At 34.4% G+C, this 15,359-nt stretch overlaps 1 protein-coding gene across 2 annotated transcripts in view; it reads left to right on the top strand.

Annotated features, from left to right (window-relative positions):
• Positions 1-15,359, top strand: part of VPS50 (VPS50 subunit of EARP/GARPII complex) — a 140,129-nt gene that overhangs the window by 30,729 nt on the left and 94,041 nt on the right. For both annotated transcript variants that reach the window (XM_065883462.1, XM_065883463.1), the window contains 3 exons: positions 9,019-9,061; positions 10,451-10,549; positions 12,196-12,336. In XM_065883462.1, coding sequence (XP_065739534.1) covers positions 9,019-9,061; positions 10,451-10,549; positions 12,196-12,336 — 283 coding nt within the window. The remainder of the gene's footprint in view (positions 1-9,018; positions 9,062-10,450; positions 10,550-12,195; positions 12,337-15,359) is intronic.

The following is a 15,359-nucleotide window of genomic DNA, read 5'->3' as shown; positions in this document are numbered from 1 at the left end:
ATTGCTCCTTTATTGGAAATGAAGTACTTGGTAGAAGGCAGAGACTCTGTGGTCTTAGGAGTAGATTACATGGAACAACTGAGGGTTGACTTATGATTCTGAAAATAGAAAAAAAGAGAATTCACAAATTTGCTTCTGCATAAAGAGGCATTGACTCTTTACCTAGTAAGTCTCAGGTTATATGACTATGTAGTTTAATACATGAAGTACCAAGCAATTTGGTATACCCAGTTAATTGAAAAATGAAAGAAAACTGGTAGCTCTTCAATACCTTGTGTCTTCCTTGAGATGTGCTGTGTTTCAAGCATCTTTAGTAAAAGATACTGTAACACCAGTTTTGTTCACTTTGATAACTGACAGGGTCCATTTTTACATTATTTGACATTTCTTGAGTTGATTGACAGAGAGTTATATAGTTGGGATTTACTGGGAATAAGAATCAGTGTGTTTATGTTAAAATACGTCTGAATGAAGCATTTAATTTCTTTATCACTTGACATTTATCTAAATTAGTTTCAAGAAAAGTTATTAAAAGTCAGAACTTCTTTATTTTTTAAAATTTCATTTGAAAGAAACTACTGGAATGTACCTGAGAGCATGCTGGATTATGCTCTGAAAAGTTTGTGTACCAACTGAACTAGTTTGTTGAGTACTACATTTTAACATACACAGATGGATTTAATTTCTCTTAATCTTTAAAATATCCTTTTATTTTTTTCTCTGAAGATGATCTTGGCAGTTGAAAGAAAACTGCAGGTTTTAGAACTTTAAATCACAGAATAATGAGCACAGCTTTTAGGTACAAATACAGCAGTACTAGGGACTATTCTTCCCCTGTTGCCCTTGATTTCAGCTTAGCAAGCAGTGCCTGCTCTCTTTCTCTAGACTCAGGCAGGGGGAGTGCAGGAACCTTACCTGGAGCAGTGTTGAGCAGTGAGTGTTTGTGCAGGATCACCAGGCCTGCTTAGCTACACCCATATGTAGATCTGAAGTCCCTGTTGCTTGATTGGCTTGGGCTGAGTTATTGATACCATGCTATTTGGACACCACCTGCATTCCTTATGTTTTATCTTAACTTCTTTTCCTCTGGCTTCCTCCCCTACACAGTGCCATTTAAAATTAAAGTGAAATCTACACAAAACATAATACTTGAACAAAACGTCTTAAAAGGTAAAGGTTTTTCTTTGTGCCCACCCATCATTCCCTTTCCTACTACCTAATATAAACTGTTTTTACAGCTTATTAATTTTTTTCCTAATAGATTTCACTGTAATTTAACTACATGAGAATATCTTTTTCCTGATTTATCACTGTAGGTAGTTGTTGATGCTCTGACTGTTTACTCCCCATAATAAAAATAAATAAGAGATAGGTGTTTGGTATACATTTTCCTTCTATTTGCTTCTCCATCTTCCAAGTTTTGTTAGTGAAACTCTTATTTTTACTTGGTCAAGTTTATAATGTTTATATTCTTTTCACAACTATAATTAAATCTGTGCGTTTTCTAACAGGTTACTTCTAAAAAAACTAACCTAATAGAAATCATATTTACTATATTATGTTTATTTAAATGTTATCTGCAGAACTGAGTGATTGGACTTATAAAAAAGGAAAATTAATCCTTTGTCTCTGAACGAAAATCAAAATCCATTAGTGTCTTTCTATTTCTGTTGAACATTTTTCACCTTTTTGGTATGACTCGGCTGCTATCATTTCTTTGTAATATTCCTTTTTTGTGTATTTGTCCTGTGTTGTTATAGTTAACGCTCTGAAAATTATTTTTTTTGATATGGGATACATGGGTGTAAGTGTTCAGATTTTGAAATGACCTTAATTTAGTCCATACACAATTGAAAGAAAAATTATTTTTTTCCTTAGAAAATGGAAGGCATTGCTCAGCTGTCTATTCCAGCCTTCCGTTTTGTAGGACAAAGTCAGATGCTACTCCCATTCTCATTCCACCATAGTGTCTTTCCTTTAGAATTTTTAGGATTTTTTTTCTACTTGAAGTTATAAATTTTCACCTGTCTAGAAAAGTCCTATGTCACTCTTTACTCCTAGATGATGAGACAAGAATGAAGTATTATTTAATGCTTAACTGCATGAGATGTTATGTTACTTGTTATACCAAGAACTCTTGAAATTTATTTCTCTAGGAATTTGTAATAACAGGCAGTTAACAGGCAGACTGTGGGATAATACGCCAGTTAACAGCACAGAGTGCATAAACAGAAGCCATCAGAGATGTTCAAGCTGTGAATGGCTCACTTCCCAAACCCCAGCAGGAATGGGAAATACTGACATTTATAGGAGTGGGAGTGGAAGCTAGGCACCATTAGCTAAGGCAGCACTGACTATACAGTAATTCTAAATTATATTTTAATAAGGTTTTCTCACTAAAGCTTTATTTTTCAGCTTTAAAATATTGAATCCTGATGATGGTGATAATGATGATGGTATAATAATACTTAAAAAATTTTGGCCTTTACTATGTGTCAAGCGCTGTACTTGTCATTTTCCTTACTTTTTCTTATTTAGCATTAACAAAATATTCCTCAGAGGTGTTGTTATTGTCTCTCTTTTATAGATGAGGATGTCGATGCTCTGTAAAATAAGTGGCAAAGCCAGGATTTAAACTTAGATCTGTTGGGTTGCAGAGCTTGTTGTTCTTAAACCACAACTATGCTAGACTGTCTACCAGTGTGATAGCTGTTATGTGTAGTGGGACTCATGGCTAATTGGCCAATTTATATTATTCTGCTCCAGTATCTGAGTTATATTCTTACTAGAGTTAATTGTATTTTTTCCTAAAACCTATTTCTGCCAGTTGTGTTTGTTACTGTATTTATGTTGTTTAAGTAAATAAACTGAGATGAAACACAATTTTTGAAAGTAAGTTGAATGCATTGTAAAAACAGAACATATTGTTAAAAATAAATTTCCTTTTGAATTTTTTGTAGATGAAACAACTTATAAAAAATTGGGGCATATAAGGTAGCAGTGTGATCTGACATTTGGATTGTTTTGCATTTGTTTTTAAGCTCCTGTTTCACTTTTGAGAAACTGAAACTTGAAATTACAGACAACTTACTAGTCATTTGGCTCATATGAGACTAAGAATTTAAAACTCCAGTCAAATGAAAAGACAAGACCTTGGCTCGAAATCAGAAATGGGTGAATGAAGTACATTTATACAATTTTAGTTAAAATATTTAGTACACATAAATATTCTTGTTTTAACTTTGATCAATTGACCAACTAAAAGGTCTTCTGCTGAGCTCTAGCACAGGGTTGGCAGAGCGCCTTTGTCTTTAAAGGGCCAGATAATAAATATTTTAAGCTTTGTAGGCCATAGGTCTTGGTTGCAACTATTTGGCTCTGCCCTTGAAGACCAAGAGCTGCCTTAGATGATATGTAAGCAAATACATATGGCTGTGTTTCAATAAAACTTTATTTAGAAACATAGCCAGTTGGCTAGATTTGGTTCCTCAGCCTGACATCTGCTCTGGAATTACATTTCATAAAGTTTGGAGATGTTGTGAACATTTTTAGTGTCCTTAGTAATGGACTCTAGGCTTTCTCTGTGGTGAATGATAGTGTTCTGGGTTAGGTCAGGGATTTCTGAACAGTGTATTTTACTTACGTGTATTTCAGAAGTTTTAGCACTCTACTGAACCATATATAAAGATGTAGTAATTGGGTAACTGGTGTTCAGCATATAATGGAATCTTGAAACTTTAGAGCTAGAAGCAACCTTTTAGATCCAGCCCACTTTTGCATAGGAAGCTGATGCCCAGAGTTATTAAGAGACTTGTCTTAAATCACATGGCTTAATAACAGAACAGGGAAAGATCATTAAGAGGCTAATTACTTTCATACTATCTTGTCTTTCAGCAAGTCAACTTTGTACAAAATTTTGATTTATATGCATTTTGCAAGTGTGTGTCCAGATCAGTTATTTAAAAGAAAACTTTTAATTATTTATGGATGTTATCTTTCATATTTTCTATAGTGATTATAAAAATGCCACCCCAGGGGCTTACCTGGCGGCGCAGTGGTTGAGAGTTACCTGCCGATGCAGGGAACGTGGGTTTGTGCCCTGGTCCGGGAGGATCCTACATGCCGCGGAGCGGCTAGGCCCGTGAGCTATGGCTACTGAGCCTGCGTGTCCGGAGCCTGTGCTCCGCAACGGGAGAGGCCACAACAGTGAGAGGCCCGCGTACCACAAAAAAAAAAAAAAAAAAAGCCACCCCAAAATTGTTTGATTCATTCCATTCACTTGCAGATAGCCTTTAATAGCTTTTAGCCTTTCATCTTACAACTGGTAATTTTTTTGACTGTAATGTAGCTTTTATTTATCCAAATGTTTATGAATAGGTCCTTTTTACATACTTTGATTAATTGACTGAAATAACTGGAATTCAGGTTTCTAAATGATGGCTAAGGGTTTCTTTAAAGGCTGTACATTTAATATGTCCACTCGTTAATCACATTTTTACATATGTATCTTTAATTAGTAGCAAACTGTTATCAAACTACAGTTGTAGATTTTGAGAGCATTTTTAATAAGACCAAAATGTTTGATTTATAAATTTTATATTTAAAAATTTCTGCATACTATTTACATTACGATGTTTGCATTAACTCTTAATATATAGACTATAAAATCATTTTAATCATAAATAATAGAAGCAATAAAAACATCTAGATTTATAATAACATTGTAAATAAACTCTAAAGCCCATTTTTTTCAATTGCGAAGCTGAAAAAATCATTACTCTTGCCTATGAATTAGTTTATATGTATTCCTTTTTTCTTCAAACTCACAATATTCCCTGAGAGAATATGTTTACCAGTTCTGATATTTATTATTCTGCGTGTTCTTGCCTCTCCATATCTGTGTCTCTAGCTTCAGCCTTAGGTGAACTGAGCCCTCTGTGATAGAGGAGTGGAACCAGCTTCCACTCTGCTTATCTCGTTTTCTTTCACTAAGGCACCTGTAGACCCAGAGTCTAGTCTGACTCTTTTTCTTCTAAAACATTCTCTTTTTTTTTTTATCTCTGTAGTTTTTTTTTTAATTGAAGTAGAAAATGGGGGCTGAAAGAATGATGGTAAATTTTTGTCATTTTTTGTTTAAAGTGCAAATTTGACTTTGCAGATATTTATTACCTGCTCTGAGTCAGGCAGTGAGTTTAGTTAGTCCTGGGGCGTCACTGGGGAATAAGCCACAGTCTGCTCTGACAGATAGTCACAGATATTTCTTTACTATAATTCAGGGTGCTGTAAGCAGAGCATTGTGAAACTTAAGGGAACAGTCAGCAGAGGAAGACTTCTGAGAAAAGATGACATTTGGAAGATAGATGGACATTTGGGCCCAAGTGAGAAAAGGAGAATGTACTTTATAGTTATTGTGAACATTATATGTAAGAACAGAGGGTGTGAAAGTCTGGGGTTTGTTTGGGGAGTTGCACATAGTCCATATGACTAAAATACAGTTGACCCTTGAACAATGTAGGGGTGAAGGGCGCTAACCCTCAGCTCAGTCGAAAATCCATGTATAACTTATATAGTTATAAATTATACTCTGAGTCTGTGATTCTGCTTCTGAGGATTCAACCAACTGAGGATTATGTAGTACTGTAGTATTTACTATTGAAAAATATCCCCTTATAAGTCAACCAGTGCAGTTCCAATCCCTGTTGTTCAAGGGTCAACTGTATAAGCACTGAAAAGTGAATGGGAAGTTAATTTTTCACGTCAATTGTTAAGTCTTATGTGCCATGCTAATTTGGGGCTTTATCCTTGATTTAATCGGGAGCCATCAAACATTTTAAAGCAGTGGATTAATGTGATTTTTATTTCTGCTTTACTTAGGAACTGCAAACTCAGATGTCTTTAGGGACCAGGCAGGTAACATATATGTGAAGCTGCCAGATGACAGCAGGAAATGGTCAGGTCTGCAGGACTGTTGGGCCTTGCCTAAAGCCTTTCACATACAAGCTATTGAAAATGATGCTTCTGCCAAATCAAACAGAATGTTGACCAAAGCCAGTCTGGAGTTAGACCCCTGCTCAGAGCTGTCCCTGAAAGCTTTTTGGAGTTTGTTGTACAATGTTTGGTATGCAGGTCGATGGTGTTTGTCAAATAAATGGATGTATGAGTTGAAGGGTGGGATGTGTGTGTTGTCTGCAGAGATTCATTAGGAGGTTATTGAGTGATAATACTTGATTTAGACCACAAACTTGATAAAGGAGAAGCATAGGTGGATATGAGAAATACTGAAATGGTAGAATCATCAGGGTCTGATTACCAGTATATATGAAGAGAGAGAAGAATTAAAGATGACTTTGGAATTTCCAGCTTGGATTGAATGGGTGGTAGTCATATGAATCAAAAGAGAACATGGGAGAAGGAACAACTCTGGGAGTTGATACTGATTTTTTTTTTTTAATTGGGTGGAATGAGGAATTATTTAATTCTAAGTGCTAAGGTGCTATCATGGCTATCCTTTTAGAGGTATTATTTTGAAGCCTTTAGCTCTCATTCCTTTTTTTTTTTATTCATTCATTCTTTTTCGGACAGAAATTCTCAGAATCATTTTTTTAAGGAAAATCTCACTCCTGCCTACAGGTATTTCCTTAACCTATATTTATGTCTGTGGCTATTTTTCAGGCATAAATCCTGGTTAGAGACCCCAATTTTTAAAATAAGGTATTAATCCTACACTGTTGATTGTCAAATCCTGAAGATTTGTTCATTCTCAGTGTTTACTGGAGAATATAATCTTCAATTCTCAACCTTAATCAAAAGCATGCTTATGATAAATAATATTTGTAGAAAATGGTCTTCCTTTATGTTTCTGGATGTTTATCTTTGAGACCATCAGAAACTGGGTACTTGTATTATTATTGGTTTTACTTTTCTGACAAATTGCTTTGCATTTGTGTTTGTCTCTCTATCAAACCACTTTGGTGTTATCTCCTCAGTTTGCATTAAAAGGCTCTATAAGAAGCAAAGACAAGGAGTCCATGAATCCATATTGTATATTCTGTAAGGCTGTTACCAAGGGTGTTGTTCCTTAGGAGATAAAATATTGCTATCCTCTTTATCAAGACTGGCAAAATTTTCTCTCTCACTTAATGCCAACAAAAGTGATTTTTTTTCTCTTTGTTTTGTTTTTTCTCTTGAGTTACCGGTGTGTTTTGATATTCTGGACACTGAATTGTGTACTCTGGGCTTCCCTATTTGTTTTGGCTGCTAGGACTTTGAGAGTCACATTTATAATCAGATGACAGTTGTAAAAAACCTTGTATAATTTTGGTGTATTAAACTACATCTTCCACTTGTTCTTACTGTTTTATTTTAGTTTTGCCTTAACCTCTTTTGTTAAAAATGTTTTCTCTAAAATTGTATTTATTTTGTTAGATACCACAGGTCTTTTTTAATATTGGGATATTATAATTCAAATAATATCAGTGTTTTAAAAAACTGACCTAGGGAGAATTAAAGGGGAAAAAAATCAGATTCAATCACATATTCTAAGTGTATAACTCAATATATTTTTACAAAGTGAACATAATTGTGTAATTACCTCCCAGAAACAGAAACAGAACTAGAACATTTCTAATACCCCAGAAACTTCCTTCATGCCCCATTCCAGTCATTATTTTCCCAAGGTAACCAGTGTTCTGGCTTCTGTCACTAACGTTAGTTTTGCCTGTTTTGAACTTTAAAAAGTACATACTGTATGATTCCGTTCATACAAACTGACTTCTATTTGTCCAATATTATGTTTTTGAGATTCAGGTAGTATATTTTCATTGCTATAGTATTTCATCATAAATATATCTCACTTTACCCATTTAATTGTTCACAGACAATTGAGTTGCTTCATTTTGCCTATTACAAATAATGCTGCAAGGACTGTGTATGCACTTATGAAAGATACATATCTAGGACTTCTGGGACATAGAGTATTTGTGTGTTGAGTTTTAGGTGTTAACAGTTTCCCAAAAGGTGCTATCAGTTTTCCCTTCCTCCAGGATTGAATTGCGTGTTCCTTTTGTTCTACATCCTTGCCAACATTTGTTGATGTCATTTTTAATTTTTTAAAAATATTTTTAGCCATTCTGGTCGTTTGTTATAGTGTCTTATTGCAGTTTTAATTTGCATTTCCTGAATGCCTGATGGAGTGCATATTTATATGTTTTATTGGCCAATGGGATATCTCCTTTGTCAAGTATCTGTTTAAGGCTTTTACCCTTTGTTTTTATTCTGTTCTGTTGTTCTGTTTATCCTTATAATAAGTACCACACTATCTTATTGCTGTAACTTTATAATAAGCCTTAACCTATTTTAGTGTATGTCTTACAGCATTGTTCTTCACAGTATTCTTGACTGGTCTTAGCCCTTTGAGTTTCCACATAAATTTTAGAAACGGCTTGTCAGTTTCTACATTAAAAAGCCTTCTGGGATTTTGATTAGAATTAGAGATCATTTTGGTGAGAACTGATATCAACAATATTGAAGGTTTTAGTCTGTTTACATGGTATATACCTCTATGTAGTTGTCATCTTTATTTTAGCTGTACTTTGTATTGTATATTTTTTATTTGATTTATTCCCAGGTATTTGGTTTTTGAAATTGTATTTTTAAAAATTTCATTGTCTAATTCTTTGTTTCTAATATATAGAGATTAATTTTATTTGTGACATTTTACTTTTCATCTATATTAAACTTATTATCTTTAAAACTTGCTATCAGTATTTAATTCTTAAATTCTTAGTTTTATCTATAGATTCTTCAGGATTTTCTGCCCACACAATCCTGTTGCAGCTAGTGATGACTCTTCTGTTTCTTCCTTTCTAATTCTTTTCCTTTTATTTATTTTTCTTGCCTTTTTGTACTGTCTGTAGGATCAGCAGCACAACTTACTGCTCATACTATTGATCTGTGCATTTAATTATTCAGTTTGTCTCTTTTAAAGATTGACACACCTATTTCTGTTTTATTTAATAGTGAACTGAATTCAAAGCTGCAAGATACTTTAGAGCAAATTGAGGTAAGAAGAATTATATATTAAGTTAAATGACTTTTTCTTTTCAGAGGTTTTTGAATAGCATAGATGCATCTTATGTTTTGACTTTCATGTTATTATCAGTGTTTCTACATCACTATACTTTGTGTTTTTCATTTGGAATATCTGTGCATGGTCAAGTTAATGGTAATTTACTTGTACTCTCAATAATACTTTAGGAATTGTGGGATCTGAAAAGAGTATTTGAAAATATTACCATATCCAGCAAGATCCCTAAACTGTTAGTCATAGGTGTGTTCTCATGTAAACTATAGGCAAAATACTTAACCATGTATTAATTATTTTTTGATTATCAACTGCTACTCCTTTTTAGTTTAGTGAGTTTATTTAAGAATGATTATTGGCTGCTGATAACCCTCCTAAATTCTAAACCTCATAATAATATCTCATACAATTCATCAAATATGTAGAAACTGGAAAGGAAAAGCTATGTCATTGTGAGCATAAAGCCTTTTCCTCCTACATTTATTCAGAGTTCATCTCTTTCCTCAGAATCTTTGCAAAGCAGAGTGTTCATTTAAACAAACTTAATAAGAATTATTTGGTTTCTTCTGATACTTTTTTTGTTTTCCTGATGAGAGTACTTAGAAAAGTTGAGGGTAGACTTTCAAATGACTTTTGTGAAAGTAGTTTTTGATCATAAATGCAATTATTTCCTAATTGTAAGAATGACAGTTTATTTGATAAACATAAATAGAACTGCTTTGAAAATCCCTTAAGTAAATAATCACGTGAAAATTTTAATGAGGACTTTCTTTCAAAGCTCAGTTTCTTTCATTCTTATAATTTTCTGTATAAGTACAGAATAATATTTATCTTAAAATGAAATCATTGAGATAGAAACCCATAAACAAAGTTGGTACATTTAGATATGAAAGGGCAGTACCTTGAGGTATGTACTTTTAAGGTCAGTGTAGTTTTCTTGAAAATTATCATTGCTTTTCAGTGATTTACAGAAGGATTGTTTTATTTTTCAGTAGTCCTACAAACTCAGTTCATATAATTGTAAGATTTTAGCAGATGCTGGAGGAAACATAGTTAAGTAAAATTTAAAACTAAAATTCCTTTAGAGACTATGATAATTATTTTGTGTCCCTTGAGACACTAGGCATGTTTTCTTAAAAACTCATATATTAATAACATCTCAATAAACTTGAGTATAGCTGGTAATAAGAATTATAATTTATTTATATTTTTATTTAAATTTGTTTTTGACTGTTAAATCCAGTGTAATAGTAAATGTGTTTAGATATTAGTTAAAAGTGAAAAATTAGTTTTACTTAATATTTTCTTCTTACTACCTTGAAAATATAATTCCTTAACCACCTCTTGCCTCCTCTTTTAATTATACAGGAACAGTTGGATGTTGCTCTGTCCAAAATCTGCAAGAATTTTGACATTAACCATTATACCAAGGTTCAACAAGCTTATCGACTTCTTGGAAAAACACAGGTTAGTTTTGAAAGGATGTTTTCTTTTTTCTTAATCAGGAATCTGTTGATCTTCATGATTGCTTAAGTTTGAATATTATTATTAATATAGAGTGCTTAAAAAGTTTCATTTAACAAAGTAAATTTTTATGTTGTATTAACAATAATAACATGATCTCATAGGCTCAGAGTGTGTGTAGTGTGATTAAAACATTACAGGGGCTTCCCTGGTGGCGCAGTGGTTGAGAGTCCGCCTGCCAATGCAGGGGACGCGGGTTCGTGCCCCGGTCCGGGAAGATCCCACATGCCGCAGAGTGGCTGGGCCTGTGAGCCATGGCCGCTGAGCCTGCGCGTCCGGAGCCTGTGCTCCGCAACGGGAGAGACCACAACAGTGAGAGGCCCGCGTACCACAAAAAAAGAGAAACAAAAAAAACCATTACAGAAGTCTGTTTTAAACTATGAAGTGTTTCTCAAGTTTAATATTTTCACCATTCTATGTAGGTTTTTTTAAAAGGATATTATGAGATAATTCAGTGGGAGAGAATTGTAGTCTTTTTTACCTCAACTCTTGGTCCCAAATAAGAACTTCTAAATTTGGAGCCTCATGGTTCCTAGATGAGCCATCATGACTCCCTCAAAGTGGTATGTAAACTTTTTTGCATTATGTACATTTGTTGTAAAACAGGTCCGTTGCATTTATCAGATTTTTCAAAGGATTCTATTATCCTCAGAATGTCCTCACTGCTCCCATGATGCATGGCTTTACATACTCTTACTTCTCAAGAGCTTCCTTGAAAAATTTGAAGTAGAGGCCACAGTTTGAAAATTAATTATATCTTCTGCAAATATAGGATTATACATTTTTCTAGAGAACATCCAAACATGATAGGTGTAAATGTTTTCTTCCCTTAAATGGTCTCTTGTCTTAGAAGGAAATTGAAGACTTTACTAAACTATTTAAACTCTATTTACATTTTATAATAAGAATAAAGAAGTTTGGTTATTTATTGTACTTTATTAGTTTTTATATCTGAAGCTATACCTAGGGAAAAATACTAGAAGGAAGACATTTGGTAATTTCGAGGGACATGTTTAAAGACCTTTGAAAATACAACTATAACTTCTGATTTCCCCCATTAGATGAATTCTTTTACTCATTAAATATTTATGGGTACCTACTATGTGCATTGCTCCAGGCACCTGGATATAGGCCCTCATGTATCTTACTTTCTAGTGAGGGGGACCAACATTAAAGAAATAAATTAGTGTAAGTGGATAGAGTGATGCAAAGTACTGATTTATATAGGATAGTCAGGAAAGGCTTCTCGGAGAAGATGACCATTGAGTATCCTGAACAATGTAAAGGAATGATGGCAGAAGGCATCCAAAGGTGTGATTATGCATGACATGTTTGGGAAAAGGTAGGATGGGTACCAGTGATAAATACAGAGCAACAGAGCAGTGTTCATAATTCAGGTTTATTTTTAGTGGTATGATGTTCTGGTTATTTGCAGGCTTATTTGCAAATAATCAACACTTATAATTCTGTGTATAATAGTTATTCGTGCTGTAGCTAAAATTGGTAAAGATTTTTTCCTGTGTTTTTAAAATCTGTTGAAATTTATTTTAATAATATGAGATTATGTTGTATGTTTTTTCTTTCCATAGACAGCAATGGATCAACTTCATATGCACTTCACCCAAGCCATTCATAATACTGTGTTTCAAGTTGTTCTTGGTTATGTGGAACTATGTGCAGGAAACACAGATACAAAATTCCAAAAGCTGCAATATAAGGATCTCTGTACGGTATGTCATAACTTAATTATTGTTCATATCTATTTTAGTTTTTAAGTTTATATTTCATTTATTTTAGAGCCTACTATTTGAAGATATGTTTGCAAACAGTTTTTCTCCCATATTATTCTTTTCCTCATAGAGAAACTGGAAGATTCAGTCACATAAAGAGTAAAGGTTGATGAGATGGTACAGATCTGTGGAGTGCGGTTGCTTCTAAATGGACTCTCTCCCCTCTTATAGCTTCTTGTACCCCTCTGTCTCAGGGTCTTAACTCTCTTCTGTGAGCATCTAGGGTGCTTTAAAGCAATCATCTTTGCTGATTTTCCTTACATACTTTCAATCAGTCTTTTCATGTGTATAAATGTTGCTTCTGTCAGCATCTGTAACCAATTTTTCTTTTTCATTCTTAAAGATACATAGGTCTGTAGGTAATATAATCCACAGGTGCGAAGTGAACTGAGTTGGGTTCTCCTTTCGAATTGTTCTTGCTGATGGATTGATGCAGTGTGAGGGAAAGAGAATGATGAACCTCTAGGAGAATGGGGGTGCTATTTGCTTTTAAAGGAAGCCTGGTAAAGCATGAATTCTGTTTGATACTTATTAACAGAATTAGGTATGTTAGGTTCTTTAATGTTGAAAGAACAGACTTAGAGGAGCTGAATAATGAGATGAAGAATATGATGCATTTTAAGGTGGCCCACTTTCTTTGGCACTATTCCTGATAAAAAATTAAGGACGTTTAGAAATTACCTCAGGCTTCTTGGAAGTATTTAAGTCAGTGCTGTTACTGGCAGACAGGGATGTGAATATCTCTTATAAGCCTAAGTAGGTTTTAATTTGTTTTATAGTATTGAGTTATATTTGACCTATTTAAACCAGGTAAGATTAGGAAGAGATTATCTCATATCAGATTTATTTATTTAGTTTGATGAAAAGATGTGGACTTTTAGTAACTGAGTTCTGTAAATTAAAGTGGTTAGCTCAGTAGAGGAAAAATGGAAGGAAGCCTTAGATGTTCAATCAATAAGCTGATGGAAGGAAACTTAAATATGTTTTCCTGGTGAGAACACATATCAAGGATCTGGAATGGCATAACTCAGGCAAGTGAGGTGATTTGTGAAGGAGCCTTGTATTAGGATGTACAATTCTTAATTTTTCAATATATGGCAATTGGGAATCATTTTTGCCCTAATTAAAATTAACTGATAATAATTATTGATGAAATACTGGTGTAGGAGCACATGTGGCAACCGAGTGTCAGGTAAGAAAGAAACAACAGAGCCCTCAGGATATATGTGCATGGTGTTGACTGGCAGATTTTGGAAGTGAGAAGGAAGAGCCGAGGCATTTGGGCAGTTGGTTTTCTCTGTATAGTAGCAGTATTTTGAAGGAAGTCCTTAATCGTAGATAAAAGTTTAAATATAATGTTAAAAATTGAAATAAGTGATTTAAAATTTTGTGTTGAAGTATAGTTGATTTAAAATTTCTGCTGCACAGAGAAGTGATTCAGTTATACGTATATATGTTCTTTTTCGTATTTTTCCCATTGTGGTTTATCACAGGCTATTGAATATAGTTCCCTGTGCTGTACAGTAGAACCTTGTTATTTTATATATGGTAGTTTATCAGTTTAGCTCTTTTATTTTTATTCTTTTATTCTTTTTATTTTTTAACATCTTTATTGGAGTATAAATTGCTTCACAATGCTGTGTTAGTTTCTGCTGTATAACAAACTGAATCAGCTATACATATACATATATCCCCATATCTCCTCCCTCTCGAGTCTCCCTTCCACCCTCCCTATCCCACCCCTTTAGGTGGTCACAAAGCACAGAGCTGATCTACCTGTGCTATGCGGCTGCTTCCCACTAGCTATCTATTTTACATTTGGTGTGTATATATGTCCATGTCTTTTATTTTAGACAATCACTTCCCCTTCTTATATTTTTCATGGCATCCCATTTTTGAAAAGACCAGGCCCTCTGCCTTATGGAATGTGGCAACGGATCTTACTGTTGATCCCCTCTACTCAGCACAGGGTCTGGTTATAGTAGCCTTTCTGTCCGTTTGCTGAGCACTTGAAAACAGTGATAATGGTTATGAGTAATAATCACAGAAGCTAAAATAAAAAAAGATTGAAATAAATGAAATAGTATACTGATCAGAGTTGATAGAGGGATAGTGTTTCTGTAAACAGGGGAACATTTTGTTTCCTTTAAATGGAAAGAGATTGGAAATGAAAAGAGATAATCATCTGCTTGTTCTTATTCACAGTATTATTTTATAAAGTTTTTTAATATAAATTTATTTTTGGCTGTGTTGGGTCTTTGTTGCTGTGCGTGGGCTTATTCTAGTTGCAGCGAGCGGGGCCTACTCTTTGTTGCGGTGTGCGGGCTTCACGTTGCGGTGGCTTCTCTTGCTGCGGAGCACGGGCTCTAGGCACACAGGCTTCAGTAGTTGTGGCTCGCGGGCTCTAGAGCGTAGGCTCAGTAGTTGAGGCACAAGGGCTTAGTTGCTCTGTGGCATGTGGGATCTTCCTGGACCAGGGCTCGAACCCATGTCCCCTGCACTGGCAGGCAGATTCTTAACCACTGTGCCACCAGGGAAGCCCCACAGTATTGTTTTAAACCACTGACAGATGTCAGTCTGTTACTAAATGGGCTAGAATGAAATTGAACTCCCTTTTTTTCCCATCTTTTTGGACATTCCTTTACAAAGAAACCTGGGGCAAAATTAGTGTTCTGTTTTTTATTTTCTCTGGTAAACCGAGAACTTCAGCGTTCTTAAGGCCAGCAGCATACTGTCCCGTTATGAAGTGTCTGCCATTTGTGTTCTGTCACCATTGCTCTAAGTTTAAAAGTTTAGTTGACTTTGAACTTTTTGAAGTCATTTTGTAACTGAATGTACTTTCTTTACTAAACTGTAATTTCTAAGTGATTTAATTAAAGGCACAATTTTTCTTTTTATAGTTTATCTTTGTCTAGTTTCCTGTTTTTTCTTGGAGTTTTTAGATCAGTAATTTAGGCTCTTTT

The sequence above is a fragment of the Phocoena phocoena genome, chromosome 9, assembly GCF_963924675.1.
Source record: "Phocoena phocoena chromosome 9, mPhoPho1.1, whole genome shotgun sequence".
NCBI lineage: Eukaryota > Metazoa > Chordata > Mammalia > Artiodactyla > Phocoenidae > Phocoena > Phocoena phocoena.
Note: the sequence above shows the minus strand (reverse complement) of the source record. Positions and strands in the feature narration are given on the sequence as shown.